Source organism: Ursus americanus, chromosome 34 (genome assembly GCF_024610735.1).
Source record: "Ursus americanus isolate L20-20 chromosome 34, mUrsAme1.1.p, whole genome shotgun sequence".
NCBI lineage: Eukaryota > Metazoa > Chordata > Mammalia > Carnivora > Ursidae > Ursus > Ursus americanus.
This window is the reverse complement of record NC_142160.1, coordinates 9,779,170-9,797,225: the sequence shown is the minus strand read 5'-3', so window position 1 is coordinate 9,797,225 and position 18,056 is coordinate 9,779,170. Positions and strand designations below refer to the sequence as shown.

The 18,056-nt window shown below is 48.1% G+C and overlaps 1 protein-coding gene across 8 annotated transcripts in view; it reads left to right on the top strand.

Moving 5' to 3' along the window:
* The window catches only part of DOCK8 (dedicator of cytokinesis 8), a 318,437-nt gene that overhangs the window by 216,147 nt on the left and 84,234 nt on the right, over nt 1-18,056 (top strand). For all 8 annotated transcript variants that reach the window (XM_045772361.2, XM_087858754.1, XM_087858753.1 and 5 more), the window contains 2 exons: nt 899-1,069; nt 1,518-8,939. In XM_045772361.2, coding sequence (XP_045628317.2) covers nt 899-1,069; nt 1,518-1,578 — 232 coding nt within the window. In that variant the 3' untranslated portion in view covers nt 1,579-8,939. The remainder of the gene's footprint in view (nt 1-898; nt 1,070-1,517; nt 8,940-18,056) is intronic.

Here is an 18,056-nt window from a genome sequence, read left to right as displayed (position 1 = left end):
TTCCTAGTGATGGCCCCAGACTCTTAGCAAGCTTTCATTCCACCTCTCTGGACAACTGGCAGTATTTTTCTAGACCCCCTTTCATAAACAGGGTAGCAGCTTTTCAAGCCCTATATGCAAGGGGCATATTCAGAGCCCCACTTTGCCCTCTACGTCTCCTGTCTTGTGTGGGGTCCCAGCACCCTGCACCTCCCCCAGCCTCCAGGACCCCTGTGCAGTCTTGAAATTCTAATGGGCAGGTCTTGGGACGGCTGCCATGGCATCAGCTCCTGCTATCACTCTGATGTGGATTTTTCTCCTCCTCTCCGGGACCTGGGGCTTCCCTTTCTCCTACAGCAAACGTTTGCTGTGCTTTCTAGCACTTCCATGTGTGTGCAGCAGGAGGGGGGCTGAGTGGCATCTGCCCTGTCTACCATGTTGCTGCAAGTTACAGTGAGTTTCTTGTGAGCATAACAATGACCCTGAGTTTGAATCCTGGCCTCACGGCTTCCTCGCCGTTATCTTGGGCAAGTGACCTAACATTTCTGAGCTTCAAGGACAAAATGGAGATAAATACAGACTTCCGGATTTGTTGGGAGAATTAACCAGATAATGCATGGAATACCCTTTGTATGATGACTGGCATGTAACAACTCAGAGCATGTAATTTTTGCAACTGGGTGACTTTGCAAAAATAGGGATTCCTGGCTGTTACTCCTTAGGGATTCTGGTTCCTTAAATCTGAGGTACCAGATTTCTGGAAATCTGAACTTTGAAAGGCTCCACGGGCAATCCAGATAGGCCCCCGAATTTGAAGACACTCTTGGAGGTACTCAAGAAATGTTAGATAACACCTAAGTACTTCAAACTCCTGTGAAATACAACCTCATTTCCCCCCTACCCTGATGTTTGCATTCAGGTGCGGTGAGGCCGTAGAGAAAAACAAGCGTCTCATCACAGCCGACCAGAGGGAGTATCAGCAGGAACTCAAAAAGAACTACCACAAGCTGAAAGAGAACCTCAGGCCAATGATCGAGCGGAAAATTCCAGAACTCTACAAGCCAATATTCAGAGTTGAGAGTCACAAGAGGTAAGTTCAGGGCGGAGGAGGCCTCTTCCCGGGGGATAAAGGACAGGGCTTAGGGCCCAGTGGGTCAGGGCGCGCTCTGGTACACTGGGGAGCTGCAGGAGTTCTGAGGACAGAGAGTGCACCTGGGGTCAGAGAAGCCGCCAGAACCCCATCTGTCCTGCCTCCATCCTGAGTGCCTTGCACTCCCTCTACCTTCTCTGTGACCTCCCTGGGACCCCTTCATGTTGGCCTTCTGCCCGTGGTCTTCCCAGGACCCATTTCCTCCAGTGTTTTTTCTGGCCCTGGTGTGAAGGAATCGCAGGACCTTTGCACTTTCACTAACTCACTGAGTTGCCCACAATCCTTATCCTTTTCTGGTGGGTGATCCCCCTCCGCCACTCTCTTTAAAAGATTAATTGATCTTTCTTACCTCTGTTTCCCCACCCCCCTCTCTCCTTTGTAATTTCAGAGACTCCTTCCACAGATCTAGTTTCAGGAAATGTGAAACCCAGTTGTCACAGGGCAGCTAGGAAAAGCTGTCCTCATGCATGGAGACCGAGGCTCTGTGACCCTGGAGAAGTACTCGCTGGTACTTAAAACACAGGACATTTGCCACACAGGATGGACTGCACGCTCCCGGAGTAGACAGCACTCTAGAAGCTTCAGGATCCCAGTGACCATGGGAATTACACCCAAATGGGATCTGATCAGATTTTGGCCAACCGTCCTGGGGGATGGGGATGGTGGAGGGTGGTCAATCAGGGGGGCTTGTGCATTTATCAAAGCACGGTTTTTCACAATATTGTACAAAACGAGGCATAGTCAGCGTGTCCTGCTGAGGGGTCGGTCACTGTCTACAGGAGAGATGACTTCCTCCGGCCATATTTGCATTTACAGGATAAACCCAAATTGCCCGTGGGGAGATGGAAGCATTGTCCACCGTCCCGTCCAGAGCGAACGTCACGCGTTCCCTGTGTACGGGAGAGGAGGGTGAGCTGGCAGGAGTGCAAAACTTTGTGTTCAATAAATCCGTGAGGGAGGCCTCACGAGAAATCTAAAAATCATGATGATGGTTGGAAGCTTGGAGCTAGATGAATGATTTGTGAACTCATTACCTTTTTGGTAATGGTGGACTAATTGTTGTATAGTTGTTACTGTGTGTTAAGTTAATTTAACAAGCGTTTCTAGAGGAGGACCCTGGGCTCGCTGACTTAGGAGTTAACACGGTACTCTGCTGCGTTCACTTCAATTCAAGCAGTTCTCCTTTGCGTGTTTTTCTTCTCCTTCTCACTTACTCTTTTTCTCCTCCCGCCTGGGACCAAGTTCATTTTTGTAAAAGGATGATAGTTCTGCTGTCATTTCAGAGCGTCACGCTGTCCATCAGCATATGTATATCGGCTGCAGAGTAGACTGAACTTGGACTTCTTTTGACAATGTACTTTAGGGGACAGATGAACAAAATTATGGCTTGAGAATTAAATTATATATTTTTAATATGCCCAATGCCCCTGACTGGTACTAAAAATGTAATAAGAACGGCAAGTGAAATGTTTCCCTTTGCAACTCGTGTTTTTTATTCTGACAACTCTTAACTTTCATGAAGCACTTCGAGAAAAGGAAAGATGCACAGGCATGGCTCTCCAGACGGTGCTGTCCCGGGGTGCACCTCTTATGCAGTATTTAATTTGGTGTTTATAAGAGAGAGAATTTCTTTTGGATAACCCAGACCTTTTTATGCGTGAATTTATATTCTGAAAGAGGTCTTTTTTTTTTTTTTTAATCATGAAAGCTTACTAGTTTACATGGCAAACTTTTTGGTGTTTAGGCATTTGAGGAAGAATTCTTTCTAAAATATATTATACATTTAATTACTCTCCTAAATAAGTACATAAGATATACTTTAATTCCATATGCTGTTTGGCGTCTTCTGTGTGGGAGGTCCTGGGTGAGACCGAGGTCATATAACATTGTCACTGTCCTCCAAAGCCAGCCAGCTTAGCAAGGAGAAGCATCTCAGTGCATGTAGCCAGGAACCGGAGCCGACTAGAACAGGCAGCAGGCCCTACAGAACTTAACCTTCCATGAGCGACTCAAGTGTGGACATCAGTCACTACCAACACCTACCATATTTTGCCCTCAAACGGTAAGTGTTAGGTGCTAAGTTACCTCGGGCTGGCTCTTAACTCCAAGAGCCCTAATAATCCTAATGACCTAAGATAGTCCTGATTTAATGTCTCCTCCGTTTAGATACCTGTGGTCACTTTTTTTTTTTTTTTTTTTTTTTGCCTTTTTGGTGCACAGAGGGTGCTGCTTGCTTCACAAGTTCAAGGGCTGTGTTCTGCTGCATCATACCCTCTAACCCAGTGCGGAATGCACAAAAGGCACTTAATAAGTGTTCGGTGGATAGCTAAATAAATGAATGAGTATGACCAGACCTGCTTCTGGAACACCGCTGCCCACCAGAAAAGCGAGACAGCCCACAGATATCATTTTAAATGTTCTAGTAGCCACGTTGAAAATAATCATAAAAAGAAACAGGTGGCATTAATTTTAGCAATATTTTAGTTAACCCGATATATAAAAAACATTATCATTTCAACCTATAATCAATATAAAAACTATTAATGAGCTAGTTTACATTCTTTTTTTATACTGTCTTCGCTGTCTGTATGTATGTATTTGACGCGTACGGATTTTATACTTACCACACTTACTCTCCGTTCAGACCAGCCACATTTCCGGTGCTCAGGAGCCGTATGCGGCTAGGGGCTGCTATATTGGACGGTGCAATTCTAGATGCTTACAGCTTTTATATCTGGAAGCCTTGATGTATGGGCTCTGAATAGTGGGGATAGAGTCTGGAGAGAGAATGACGGGATTCTGACGGAAAGCCCATGGGCTTCCCTAGAGGTGAAGCCTGTGGAGTTGGGGGTTTGGTCTGGCCAACCTTGGTTTTGGTTCTCCTACTCTTCCTAAGCTAAGCCCGGCTCTTTTCTCAGTTGCAGAGAATTTAGCTGTTCCTCGGGTAACAGTTATAAGTACAGTGAAGGCATTGTTACACTTACGTAATAACAGCAGAAACAAAGAACTTGGACACTGGTCCTCTTAACCCTTAAACATGGGGTTAAGAAAAGCACTTTAAACATTCCTTTAAAAAAAAAAAAAAAGATTTTACTTATTTATTGGACCGAGAGACAGCCAGTGAGAGAGGGAACACAAGCCGGAGGAGTGGGAGAGGAAGAAGCAGGCTCCCAGCAGAGCAGGGAGCCTGATGCGGGGCTCAATCCCAGGACCCTGGGATCACGCCCTGAGCCAAAGGCAGACACTTAACGAATGAGCCACCCAGGCGCCCCTAAACATTCCTAAAGAAACAAAAACAAAAACGAAAAAACTCAAAAACACATTCTAAGAGAAAAGCAAATTAGGCCTTTTGGTTTTCTAAAAATTAGAGAAACCTGATATACCACGATAGCATCTTGATTTTACTTTGGAAAACCCTCTGTGCATGTTTTTTGGGGGAATCCTCTGATTAGCTTCATGCTGCCTCTCCTCCAGCAAGGTCAAGGGTGCAACTGTCCCTATCTCTTAAGGATCCCCTGGCTGGCTCAGACTCTTGATCTCAGGATTGCGGGTGCGAGCCCCACCCCCATGTTGGGTGCAGGGTTTGCTTAAAAATAAAATCTTTTTAAAAAGAGAATCTTCGGGGCGCCTGGGTTGCACAGCGGTTAAGCGTCTGCCTTCACTCAGGGCGTGATCCCGGCGTTATGGGATGGAGCCCCACATCAGGCTCCTCCGCTATGAGCCTGCTTCTTCCTCTCCCACTCCCCCTGCTTGTGTTCCCTCTCTCGCTGGCTGTCTCTCTCTCTGTCAAATAAATAAATAAAATCTTAAAAAAAAAAAAAAAGAATCTTCAAGGAAATAAGACATACTCCACACAGATCTGATTGGGTTGTCCCACCCAGCACTGTCTTCAACTCTCTAATTCTATTCCCTAAGGAGTCCTTTCCATAACAATAGATTTGTTTTAAAATGAAAAACTTTTAGAGCAGTCATTGATAATTGTGGTTGCAAGTACCGTTTCCAAAGACAGGGAGCCTTTGTTTTGCCTTGAATGTATTTTTAAATGCTTGTTATCTCAAAGGTTGTGAAGCTGCTATTAAGTATTATTTTGCAAACAAAACAAAACACCCTAAAGGTTCTAATACAGCCCAGAATGCTGGGTATGTCCACAGTATCCAGTGTATCATTTTTGGGGGCCAAAAGCAGTGCTTCCTAATCTTTTTCACACCATGGGCTTAAATGTTATCTACTGAAGGCCTAACAAAGCCCGCAAACTTGTTAGCTTAAAACAGCAATGAACAGCATCTCACCCAGTTACTGCGGATCTGAAATTCAGGAGTAGCTTCCCCGGGCAGTCTGATGGGAGGTGTCACGTAAGGTTGCAAGCAGGATATTGGCCAGAGCTGCCATCATCTGAAGGCTTGACTGGAGCTGGTGGCTTCTGTTCCAAGGTGGCTCGTTCCTAATGTTGGGAAGTTGGTGCTGATCTTTGATGGGAGGCTTTAGTTCTTCTCCCTGCAGAGGTCTCTCCAGATGCAATAGTGCCCTCCTGACATGGCTGCTGACTCCGCCTAGGGGGTGTGATACAAGAGAAGTAAGGCCAAAGTGGCCCTGTCCTTTATGGCCTAGCTTCCAAAGTCAGACTCCCTCACGTCTGCTATATTCTGTGTTTTAGAAGCAAGCCACCAGGGTCAGTCCCCATTCAGGGGGAGAATTATTAGGCTCTACGTTTTGAATGGAGGAGTGTTAAAGAATTTTTGTATATATTTTAAAATCACCATAATGGGGTACCTTAAGATTCTGTATTTGTTGTCTTGATGGGCTGCCCTGAGTCCCTCCCAGTGGGTTGGGCCAGTCAACCTCAAGTAATATCTATAACCCAGTTCCTGGGGGGACCATGGCACACCCCTGGGAAGCCCTAGCCTAAAAGTAGTTCTCAGCTGGCCATCTTTTGTAAGGGACAGGAAACCAAACTCAACTCAGTGTTTTCAAAGGGTGTGGTGGAGTTTACAGGCTCACATAACAGGACGACCTGTTGGTTCAGACACAGCTTGATTCAGGACCCACATAGCATGTTCTGGGTCCATTTTTCATCTCTGCTTCCTCTTGGTTGGCTCCCTTCTCAGGCTTTCAGCAGTGGCCCCTGAAAATTCCAGCTCATCCCTCAGGATGGCAGTCCATCAGGCAGTCCTGAGCCTCACAACCTCATCCATTCCAGAATTCTCAGGGGAATCTCTTGGGTTCATTCTAATAGGAGTGGCTTATGCTAACCAAGGTTCTCCCCTCACCCTAGAAGCAGGCTCAAACCACATGGCTAGTGAGAAAGGGACTAGAAGTTCCTCAGGGAACTGGGAAGAAAGGGGAAAGGAAGCAAAGCAAACCATGGGAGGCTCACTACCAAACATTTTGCTCTAACACATTCAGAAGAAGGAGCTTGTGTGGAGATCAGGACGACAGTTTCTTTCATATCATGTTCACATCCACTGACCCAGCAGGACCATCCCCAGGAGGGGAGATGAAGGGGAAAGGCAGTATGAGAAGGAGGGCCCAGGGCTTGGCATATACTGAAGCAAAGTGGGGACTGGACAGATGGAAGTGGGATATGTCACTGTACCAGTCATTCATCCTCTGAAGTATCTTCCAACAATGGTGCACATGATCAGGAATCAGAACTACAGAGCTGGGGGTGGGGGAGGGGCCCTGGTGGGAGAGTGAGGGACGGGGAAATGGAATACCAGGTTTGAGTGGAGAAAGTCAAACATCGGAATTGTGCCTTTTGCTCATCGCTGTATCCCCAGAGCCTGGCCCATAACGGACACTCAGTGGATGTTTACAAACAACCAAAATAATGAATGAAGGTGGCCACCTGTGATGATTTCTTCCAGACTGTTCCTTTCCTGTAGCTCCGAGCTAAAAGCAGTCGATCAGGGTCCATTGGCCCCAGAGGAATGCCTTTCCATTCACTCTAGACTCTCTAGTGTCGATGCGTGGGCAGGAATCAAGAGGATTTCCTCCCCTTCCTGGTGCTATTCCTTGACTCATCCTAAACGGTATCCTTAATCTTAAACCTAACCTAACAGAGTCTGATTAAAAACCCCAAATCTCCAATGGTCACTAAGTTTGCAGTCATAGAATTTGTGGAGGAAATGCAGGATAGTCTTGGTTGAAAACTCTGCGGAGAGCTGTCTGACCGTGTTCCTGACCCCACAGCCTCGACCCTGCAGCACCTGGGGGGCACAGAGGGAGGGACACTGCTCTCTCTGGAATGATGCTACTGAATCCAGCCCAGTTCCTAGTCTGACGGTGATCTCTGTGGCATTGGCCTGGCAGCTGAATGGCTTTCACCTTTGCTATCTTCCTCACACACTGGAAGATGGCAATCACCAGCATCGAGGATAAGGGAGTGATTTTCCAGGTGGTATAGCTCCGCAGGATACAGTTGAGAAGTCAGCTCTTGTCCTTTATCAGCTCCTTTATGCAGTGAGAGAACATGACACGGATGAATACATTCCGTACTGATAACAAGTTCTGTTATCCAACAGGATCGTCAGTCAGGGTTATCAGTGAGATGATATAATAATAATAATAATAATAATAATAATAGAAGACCATGTGATTGCCAAAAGTCTCTGAACCAAGGATCAGAAGTCCTGGGTTCTAGCCCTGCAACTCTGGCCAAGTCACTACACTGCTCAGCTTCGGGGTTTTTTAAAAACTGTGAAATAGTGATAAACGTGCTCTGTCTTCTTCCGACCTGCTGAGGAAATCCAGTGAGATAATGAATGCGTGGGGCTGGTTTTGGAACCTGCGAATGGCTGCCCCCAGTATAAGGAAGCACTGTTTACACCGATCACCTTCAGAAAGTTTGGCCAGCCCTCCCCCCCCCCAGGCGGCATCCCTCGCTGGCAGCATTCATCAAAAGGAGGCCAAAGGTGGACGCAGGACAGGGGCCTCATTTCCCAGTAAATAAACGCCTGGTCTATTTAGCTTGAAGTGCCCGTTGATGCCGGCTGGCAAAGGCCCACAGCGAAGGCCTTCAGGGGAGAGGAAAGCAAGCGTATCAGTGGAACAGAGAGGGTACACGGTGGCGCCTGGAAACCTGATCCGACCTGGCTTCCCTCCCTTCTCCAGTGCAGCGTGTTTCCAGTGCATTCCTCTGGAAGGTAAATACACGGATTCCAACAGCCCACCAGTGTACCCCCCAGCGTGTAAGTGCTCCCCGAGGGTATCAAAGCACACTGACTCCCACTTGAAACAAAGCTACCGAGCAGCGAGTTTACCCCGTAGTCATAAGTAACAGAGAAGACCAGGCGCCGATAATGGACGTACAATAACTGTTCGGAAGCGTGGGCTTTGTCTGCAGCCTCGACCACTCCACTCCCTCGGCTCCGACTTTGCAACCAGACCTCCGAAGTCTCTAGATGCATATGAAGCCGAAGGATTGTGTGGGGCCCAGCAATTGATTAAGAAACTCAACGGCCGGATCCACCGAGAATTGCGCACACGGCACCCCAGCAAGCACAGCAGTTTAAAAGCGGCTGCGAGATCCCGCAAGCCCTGGGGTTTAGTGCGCATGCGCACAGGGGTGTTGGGGGTGGGGCTTTTTCGTTTTCTTGTGGATTTGGGGTTTTTTGTTTTGGGGACTTCTTTTTGGTTTTTTTGGCTTTGGGAGCAGAAAACTGTTTCAGCCTGTCTCCCTGTGAGTAGCTGGAATTGAGAAAGGAAGACGCGCGGTGCAGCATGACCCGAGGGACTGAGGCAGGCTCCGGGGTCTGTTTTCTCCGGAGCTGTGACGCTGCAGGAGAAGGAGTCCAAGTGGAAACCAAGTAAGGTAATATCCTGAGACATGGGCATAGCCCTAAAATCTTCCCGGGCCCCCTCCCACTAGAGGAGCCCAGACGGTGCAGCTCAACGTGCCTTCAGAACGAAAGGGTAAAAGAAACTGGGGGGCTGGGCGTCGTCCAGTGAAGTTTCTCGAGCAGAACCCCCACCCGTACCAAGCTTGGTGTTCACCTGCCTGAGCGCTGATTCTCATGGCAAACCCACAGCGCTGAGAGGCTGAGGGCGACAGCATTTCCCTCAGATGAGGAAGTAGAACCCAGTCTCCGCCCCAAGAGAACAGCCCCACTCGAGGGGGTGCGCATGTGTGCACACAGCGGGCGTGGTAGTTTGGGGGTGCGCCGCCCTCCGTTACCCCTGAGCTCTGGCGGGAACCTAGCCCCAGGCTCACCCCCCAGTGTGCACGTGCTTCTCGAAACTTTCTCCCCTTTTCCACCCACCCCTCACTGCCTTCTCCCGCTCTAGTTTTATCTCTGTACAAGATTGTTCCCCCAAAATCCCATCCCCCCCGCCCCCACCGCCCCTGGATTGGAAGTTCTGTGTGGCCAGGAGCTCTCCCTCTTTTTGACGGTGAAGAGTGGACACTAGCCATCCTGGGTAGTGAAGACAGTCCTGCTCACAGTGGGCGTGGGGATTCTTGCCATGTAAACCAGACACAGGAGAAATGAAATTCTCCTTCAGCTAAACGATGCCAAGGTTATCATTTTGCCAAGAGCTGGTCCAAGTCACGTTACTAGAGGACATAGCATTTCTTCAGATAACTGGAGACACCTGTGGCCGGACGATCTTAAAGCGCTCTTGGTTGAAGTTGCTTGTTCTTTACCTAACAAATGAAAAACATCTACCACAGTGCTCACTGGAAGGAACCCGCCCTGGGATCTGATTACCCACCAAGGTCTACCTACTGGGCTAACCAGGTTTTCTGACAAAGCTGGGCACAGGAAAGCCCAGGGCACCAGCAAAGGTGGTAAATGTTGGAGTTTGCAAGAACGTACCAGGAAAGAATCTAGGAGGGACACTCTATACTGGGGCAAAGAGATGGGGTTTCCCAAGAGGGGTAAGGACACCAGACTGAGGGTGGGAAGAAGGAACTGTAAGGGGTAGGATGGAGAGAGGGGTGGGGCACACACTGAGGAGAGAGGTCAGGAGATGGGGCTATCCCCATGGGTATGCCTCCTGGGGAGAGCCTAAGTCGGCCATCTTCCCTGAAGTGGGACAGAATCGAGTAACATAAAGTCACACTTTCTGGTCCTTCTTCACTCAGCTGTTCTATGAGGTTAATGGCATTTTAGTAGAAGAATGCATTCTAACAAATAAATAAAATCTTAAAAAAAATAAATAAAAGAATGCATTCTAAATTGCCATTGTAGGCGGGTGTTGCCACATGAGGACATGTGCACCAGCCAGCAAGGAACGAGACCCACTCCCTGTGCACAAGGAACAATAAAAAGAAATCTGATCCCCGCACCCTCCTCCCCTTCTGCTTCAATCAGACGTAGCAAGAAATGCCCTCTGTGACTAAAAAGAAGGGGCCCTTCTCCTCTTGGGCCAACTTATATCCCCAGAGGCCCAGGCATGGTGTTGTACATAACTATTGACACCTCATAAATAGTTGATAAAGACAAGCATTTCTGTCAGGTTATATGGCCCACCTTATCCACAGGCCCTTGTTGAGAGCCTGCCCTGCCCACAGTCTCTGGAAGGGGCTGTTGTCTCTTCTGAAAGACAGGTGTCTGCTGCTCCTCGCACACCTGACCGAGGAAACCATCTGACTGACCTGAGATCCTGAGGGCCAGACATTACCTCAGGCCCTGAGTTTCTCTCCTTTCCACTTTCCTGAGGTGTAGTTACCTTCATTACTGTGAGGTTTCTGACTCTTGACCATACATTCCTCTTTTTTATGAGGTGGCTTGAGTGGGTTTCTGCTTCTGTGCACCGAACAGACTCTATCAGGACCTAATTGTTTTATGGGGATGCTAAATGTAGGAAAGATTTTCCTCTTTCTCCCCTTGAATCAGGTTAACCTTTGGTCCCCAGAATACAGTGAGGTGACGTGGTGTGAGTTCTGGCCTCGATCTTAAGAAGCTTGCCAGCTCCTTTTTTCATCCTCTTGGAGCTCTGAGCCATTGTAAAAAGAGGTCTGGCTACATTGACCCTCTACATAATTGCAGGACCCAGTGTAAAAGGAAAATGCAAGGTCGCTATTTAAAAAATTATTGAGAATTTCAAGATGGTGACAATGGAGCATTAAACCCACAGGGGCCCCTCTGGGTGTGGGACCCTGTGCATGTGTTGCATCCCTATGAAGCCAGCCCTGCTGACCACCCTGATGGTGGGACTTCATGGAAAGACAGATCCATGGCCTGGCCCTCGCTCTTCCAGCCATCCCAGCCAAGGTGCCTGACCCTGGAGGGAAGCCATCTTGGATTTCCAGCCCCAGTGGAGCCTTCTAGGGGGAGGCATGAGTGCACAGGGGACTCCAAGTAAGACCAGCAGAAGAACCACCCAGCTGAGCCCAACCCAGATTGCCGAACCATGAGCCGAGACGTGTTCTTCATTAAAGCTCTCATGACAGATGGCGTAGTCCCAAGGGCCTCTTACTTGGGATGGTTTGTTATAGAGCCACTGGTAACTGAAACAGGAGGAAAGGGTATTCACAGCCACAGGATACCTGCTGTTCTCCAGGCTGCGTGCTGGTGCTCTGTGTGTGGCCACCTCGCCTGACCCTCAGGACAACCTGGCCATCGCTCCTGTTTGCAGGCGAGGCAGTAGCAGTTCCATGAGGGAGGGACTGTCCCCCCAGTAAGTGGCAGCGGCAGAATTTGAACCTGAGTCTGACTGATTCCAAGACCTGTATGGTGTTCCTACAATAGAACAAAGAAGGATCCAGGGAAGGTACATGGACCTCGGAGACTGTTGGGTCGGGATCTGGTTCCGTCATTCCCACCTTTCCTCACAAATCCCAGAGTTGAAATGTCAGCCGGGGAAGCGATCCCTGATGGGGCACCTTCCCATCACAGCTCAGTCAGCGTCTACCGTAATTCCTGTGCTCCTGGATGTAGCCTTCAGTGGGGCTGCCCCAGTTTCCTGATGGGGATAATACTAAGAACATCACAGGTGATTAGCTAGGGTTAGTCACCGCTGATTTATGTTCCTGTTATCCCCCACCAAACCTCAGGCACCTGTGGTCAACAGGGAATGACGTGGGAATGCGTCCCGGCGTGCATTCTGGGATCTTGCACAGGGTAGGCACAAGAATTGATTTCAACAGTAGATGAAACCAGAGTTCGTTAAGAGGCTGAAAATCTGTCCCGATATGATGACATCTACTAAAAAAAAAAAAAAAAAAAAAAAAGACTTTCTGTTTATGTTATTCACGGTTTTGAATTTTCTTTACCAAGCCTTCTTGAGTGTCTTCAGGGGTGAGTGAGTGTGTAGGCAGGTGCCTGTCTGTCTGTCTGCCTGTGGGTGGTGAACTCAGCACACTAGGTCAGCCAGGAGATCGAGGTTAAATGCTAAGTCAGCCTTAAGCAGAAGAATGACATCCCCCAGCACAGAGCAGGTGCTGGGCAGGAAAGCAGTGTGGACCAGTGTTTATGATCACAGATCTGGAATCAGATCCCGAGGTCCAGTGCCTAGGTCTGCTTCTCACTCATTGGTCATTGCGATGGGCTGAGTGTGTCCTCCCCAAATTCCTATCTTGACTCCTAACCCCCAGCGTGATGGTATTTAGAGGTGGGGCCTTTGAGAGGTAATTAGGTCATGAGGGTAGAGGCCTCAGGAATGAGACTCGTGTCCTTATAAAGGGGAGTTCTTGCCCTCTCTTTCCACCGTGTGAGGACACAGCAAGAAGTAGGCCATTGGCAAGCGGGGAGAGAGACCTCACGTCACACTGAATCTGTGGTATCTGGGTCTCAGACTTGCAGCCTCCAGACTGTGAGAAATGAATGTCTGTTGTCTGTAAGCCCCCGTCTGGGTTATTGACTTTGTTACAGCAGCCTGGACGCTCGGAGATGCTGATGTTGGGCTGACTGATGAACTTTGTAAACCTCAGTCTCCTACTTCTCTGTCAAATGAGATGTGAGGACGAAATGAGATAGGACACGTTCCACAAGGTGCCAGGCTTCAGACGAGGGCTTAGTACGCATCAGCTGTCCCTTTGTTTGATGAGCAGGAGAAGGCAAACATCTGGTCTTCGGCTCCCTCGCCTTGTCTCCTGTCCTTTCTCTGAAAATGTGTGATTTCTGTTTTCCTTCCCCTCTCCCCTCATCTGCCGTTTGGTTCCCTCTTGCTACCTGTCCCCCTTTCTCCCTCTCTGTCCCCACTTCCTTTACCTTCTGCTCCTGAATTGGGGGTGAGCAATGGAGAGGACAGAGGAGGACACAGGACAGAAAGGCATTGGGATATATGTCCAGGTGACATATGCAACGCAGTGGAACTATCTAGACTTTTCTACCTCCAAGGATAACATTTCCCCAGGACTCCTAACATTAGGCTGAACCTCAGCAATCATTTGATGGTGTCCAAACCCCTCACTTAGGGGTGAGGAAACTAACCCATGGGGAAGAGCTTTAATGGCCAGTGTTGGCCCCACCTGGGCAAGAACCCAAGTCTCCCAGATTCCCACCCAAAAGAAAAGGGGGGGAAGGCCAACCCCATGTTTCCATCTCAACCAGGATGTCCTAACTTCCCAAAGCACCTCCCCTCCTTCCTTGCTCAGCTATGATAATATCAAATCGTACCAAGATTTTGGCTATGATGGACTGCTCTCTATTCACCAAGATGCCCATTTCCCAGGACACCGATAGAAATACTATTAATAAATATTAACCGTTGCCTTTTTCTGAGACCTTACTATTTTCTAAGGAGTGTGTTAAGTACCGACTTGTTTGTTTTTTGTTTTTTTTTTTGTCTTTTTTTAGTTAAAAATGTTACATTTGCAGCATTGGAATACATTTCTGACTTCAGAGCCAAAGTGCTCAAAAGCAGAAAAAGGTACAAATGTGGTTTTTGAAGTTGTGTCTTCCTCCAAATTAGCTCTGTTCTGTTTTACAAGTCACCTTTTCTGAGCCCCCGTTGTCATCTGTTCACTGGGGATGGAAACATCTGCAGGGTTATCGTAAAGTTTAAAAGCACATTTGTCTGACACCAAGTATTCAATAAACAATAATTATCATCATTACTCCATTTTGCAGTTTGGCCAGGGGTTGTCAGGGAGTTGGGATGAGAGGTGAGAAAGTCAAGGACATAAGGAAGTCTGAAGGGTGTAATAAGGATAATATATTTTCAATATATTACTCTTTTTTATATTCTGTGAATGACATTTTCCCTGATCAGTTTGAGGTTTCTCTGTGCCTTAGGAAGGACTGAGATTTTTAGAGCAGGAAAACAAAGTGAAAAGAAAAGTAAAAGTCCAGCATTTAACTTTCAAATTTGAGTTTCTAGAAAGACAGTCTTTAGAAGTCATCCATTGTCTAGGGCGCCTGGATAGCTCAGTCGTTAAGCGTCCAACTCTTGATTTCAGCTTAGGTCATGATCTCAGGGTCATGAGATCGAGCCCCGAGTCAGGCTTTGCACTGGGCATGGAACTTGCTTGGGATTCTCTCTCTCCCACTCCCTCTGCCCCTGCCCCTCCTCCCGTGCTTGCACTCTCTCCCTCTCTCTGTCTCAAAAAAAAAAAAAAAAAAGTAATTGGTTGTAGAATAAGAAAAGGATTTTCTAAATTGCTATCACTTCCATTAACAGATCAAAGGTCCGAATGGCGGACCTGAGGTCCAAGCCATCAGTAAAGAGAAGTGAGTTTGACCTAAGCAGAAAAGATGGGGTGGTTTGGTTTGGTTTTGTTTCCTTTCCAAACTAGGAGAGTGCCAGGAGAAGACAAGACAGAGGTTGGAGGGGAAAAAACGAGCCACGTGTGTCCTGGCTTCTCCGTTCAGGGCTGAGATATGCGTGGTAGATACATTAAGGGAAAGGAACCCCTACAGAACAGGGAAACTGTGTCCTGTTTCTCACTAGAGACTTGGCCAGAGGACCTTCACGCCAGCGGCCCCTGCCGAGCTGTGGCTCTAAAGAACGCAAGTGATAGCAAGGGCTTTTCTGCGTCGACTTGGAGGAGGCCAACGTGCAACCGTCTCTGGTCCTCCTGCATCTGTTGCCCAGCTCATCAGACACCAGCCACCCCGGCCTTTCTCCCCAGGTTCAACCCCAACAAAAGCAAAGCTGTAAACCTGAGGTCCGCCGGTGGGGGAGTCTGTGCCAGGTCTACCCTGGCTCCCCACATTGACCCCCTGGGTCCGGCTCCGATAAAGGTAGGTAATGACCTTGCCAAGAAGCCCAGCGACTGGAAGGATCTGAGGATGATGGGGAGACTGACCATTCAGAACAGACAGACCAGATTGAGGTGGTCCTTTCCACCCCGCCTTGATCATCAAAGCCCACCAGGGACCACCCCAGGAGAGAAAGGAGCAGAACATGAAGCACAGTAGAAATCACACCTTTGCTGGGATCATCCACATTGCCAGACAGGTGAGATACGGTGATCTTTAAGAACTCTCTGGAACCGTTAAACAGATCCTGCGCCTGGGGCCTGTCCAGTCTGTGGGCTGCAAGGCCGATGGCTGCCACACCAATGGCTGCCACCTCATGACATCATAGGTGACCTCAGCAGTGGCACAGTGGAATGTCCTGCTGGTTAGGAATGAGAAAGGAAGAGATTTCAAGAAACGGTCATTTCACACCAAAACCAAAACAGCACAGCATGGTTATCAGGCAGAGGGGCCGCATGAGTGCTCGAGAACCTCCCGAACCAGTGGCCCAGGAGGGACCCAGCCATCGCCGCGGGTCCTCGAGGATGTGGGTGCCGATGAGTGAGGAGTCAGGCGGCCGTGGCAAGGGATCAGCTGGATGGCCTAAGCCAGTGACCAGATAAGCAGTGTGGCTGAGACACAGAGGGCCTGCGGGGCCACCAAAGCCAATGTGGGAGCTGGGAGCAGGTCACAAGAGAAGACCCTTGAGCCCTAACTAAGGCAGAAAAAGCCATGGTTTCCCCAAGCGCGGACATCAACAGTGCAGTCAGCCAGATACCCAGAGACATTGCTGAAAACGTCAGCACCAACGATAATGAAATACCGTAGGCTGGGTGGCTTACACAACGGATACTTATTTTCTCACACCTCTGGAGGCTGAGAAGTCCAAGATCAAGGTGCTAACCAATTAGGTTTCCGGGAGAGCTCTCTTCATAATTTGTAGAGGGCCAGCTTCTCACCATGTGTGCGCCTGGCCTTCCCTTGCTGTGTGCCTGCAGAGAGAGAGAGAGGGAGATTTCTTCTTTTTATCAGACAGCTAATCCTGTGATTAGTGGGATTATCCCCACCCTCATGACCTCATCTCAACCTCACTACCCTCCCCCCAAACTCCCCATCTCCAAATACCAACATATGAATCTGGGGGCACGAACATCCAGTTCGTAACACCAGTCCTGATCACAGGTGTGCAAATCTGCACCTTGTTCTCACCTATAGCCAACAAGTCCCCCACCTGCCACTGTGACACCACAGGTCACCATCTTGGGAAGTAAGGCAGGAAACAAACAAGATGAGCCATCCACCTTGAAATGAAAACAAAAACAACTCTTTAAACCCAAACTTCTTTCCTATCTAAAGAGACTAAGATACGTTCGTTAATGGTTAATGCAGTGAAAGCTGATGATAGAGATTTGGTCAGTTGCTGGAAACAAACCGCATTTACTTTGACGCTGAATGTAACTTGATACATTTGGACCCCGTTATGCGAAGGGAAAAAAATTTGCCCTTAACTTTACCACACTCAATATCCATCGCATCCTTAAGGTATCTCTTTTCTACCTGTTTTGCATATGCATGCATGTTTTAAATAGCATATCATTCACGTAATTTTATCTGGTGCTATTTGTAAAATTCACCAAAATCACTTTTCCATGCTGCTATGCGGTCTTCCCAGTTATCTACGTTCATGGACACATAAACTGTTAGTCACCTCCTGCTTGCAAATAACGTAAAGCTGACCCCAACTAGCTTGATGAAAATAGGAGTTTAACAGGGCAAGACTGGGACTGCTCACGAAACTGCGAAAACCAGGCAGCCTTGGGGACCCAAGTGTTAGGAGCCAGGGGCCTCATGTCACCAGAGTTCTTCACTACTAATTCTCCTTCCAGACACCACATGGTGGGAGCCATGCCACCTGCAAATGTGGGTGTCAATCACACAGCTCTCCAGCGAAAAGGGAAGACAGAGTCTTTTCAACAGAAAAATCTAAGGGAAAGCCTTTGACTTGGGTTGGCTCCTGTGTCTCCTGGACCAATCAGTGTGATGAAAAAGCAGGGATACAGTGGCCCTTTCTGAGTTGCTTTTTTACTTCTTTAATGAGGGAAGAGGGAGGGCAGAATTTCCCAATAGAAGAAGGCTAGTATGTGCAACACATAATTGATTTAAACAGCCTGTTTAACATTTAGACTGTAATTATTTTACTCTGTGAAATTATTTGCATGGAGACTTCCTCTCCTTTGAGATTTCTACTTGCAAGAGAAGGGAATTCATGTTTATCGATCGCCTCTGTGCCGGGAGCTTAGTTGCAAGAGGCACATTTCCATTAGCCATCGTGTTCCAAACGGGGAAGCAAAGGGTAAGGGGGTTAGAAGGCTCACCTAAGGGGGGTGAACTACTAAGTGCCCTTGACTTGAAAACCTGCATCTTGATTAAGATCAGTGAATCAATACAAATTGCAAAGGACAGCACTTTCTAGAAGTATATAAGAAAGCTGCACGGGAGAAAAACATATTAGATGTTGTACGGACTACAGTTGAGGGAGAAGAGAAAAATCCAAACAGGCTCCCATTTCCCTAGTTATAGCAGCTCCTTTCTTCTCAGACTCACAGCCTGGGGTCTTCTCGACCTTTGGCTCTCCCTCAAGGAAGTTCACGACAGCGTTGTTCTCAGAAGCCAACGCTGTATCCTCCTGTCTCTACTTGCAAGAAAATAACCGGGCTTCCAGTAAATGTAATTGGCTTTAACAGTGATTTATTTTACCCGGAGTTCTCCAGATGGCCCTTCATACGGAGAATATTTTTCCTGAA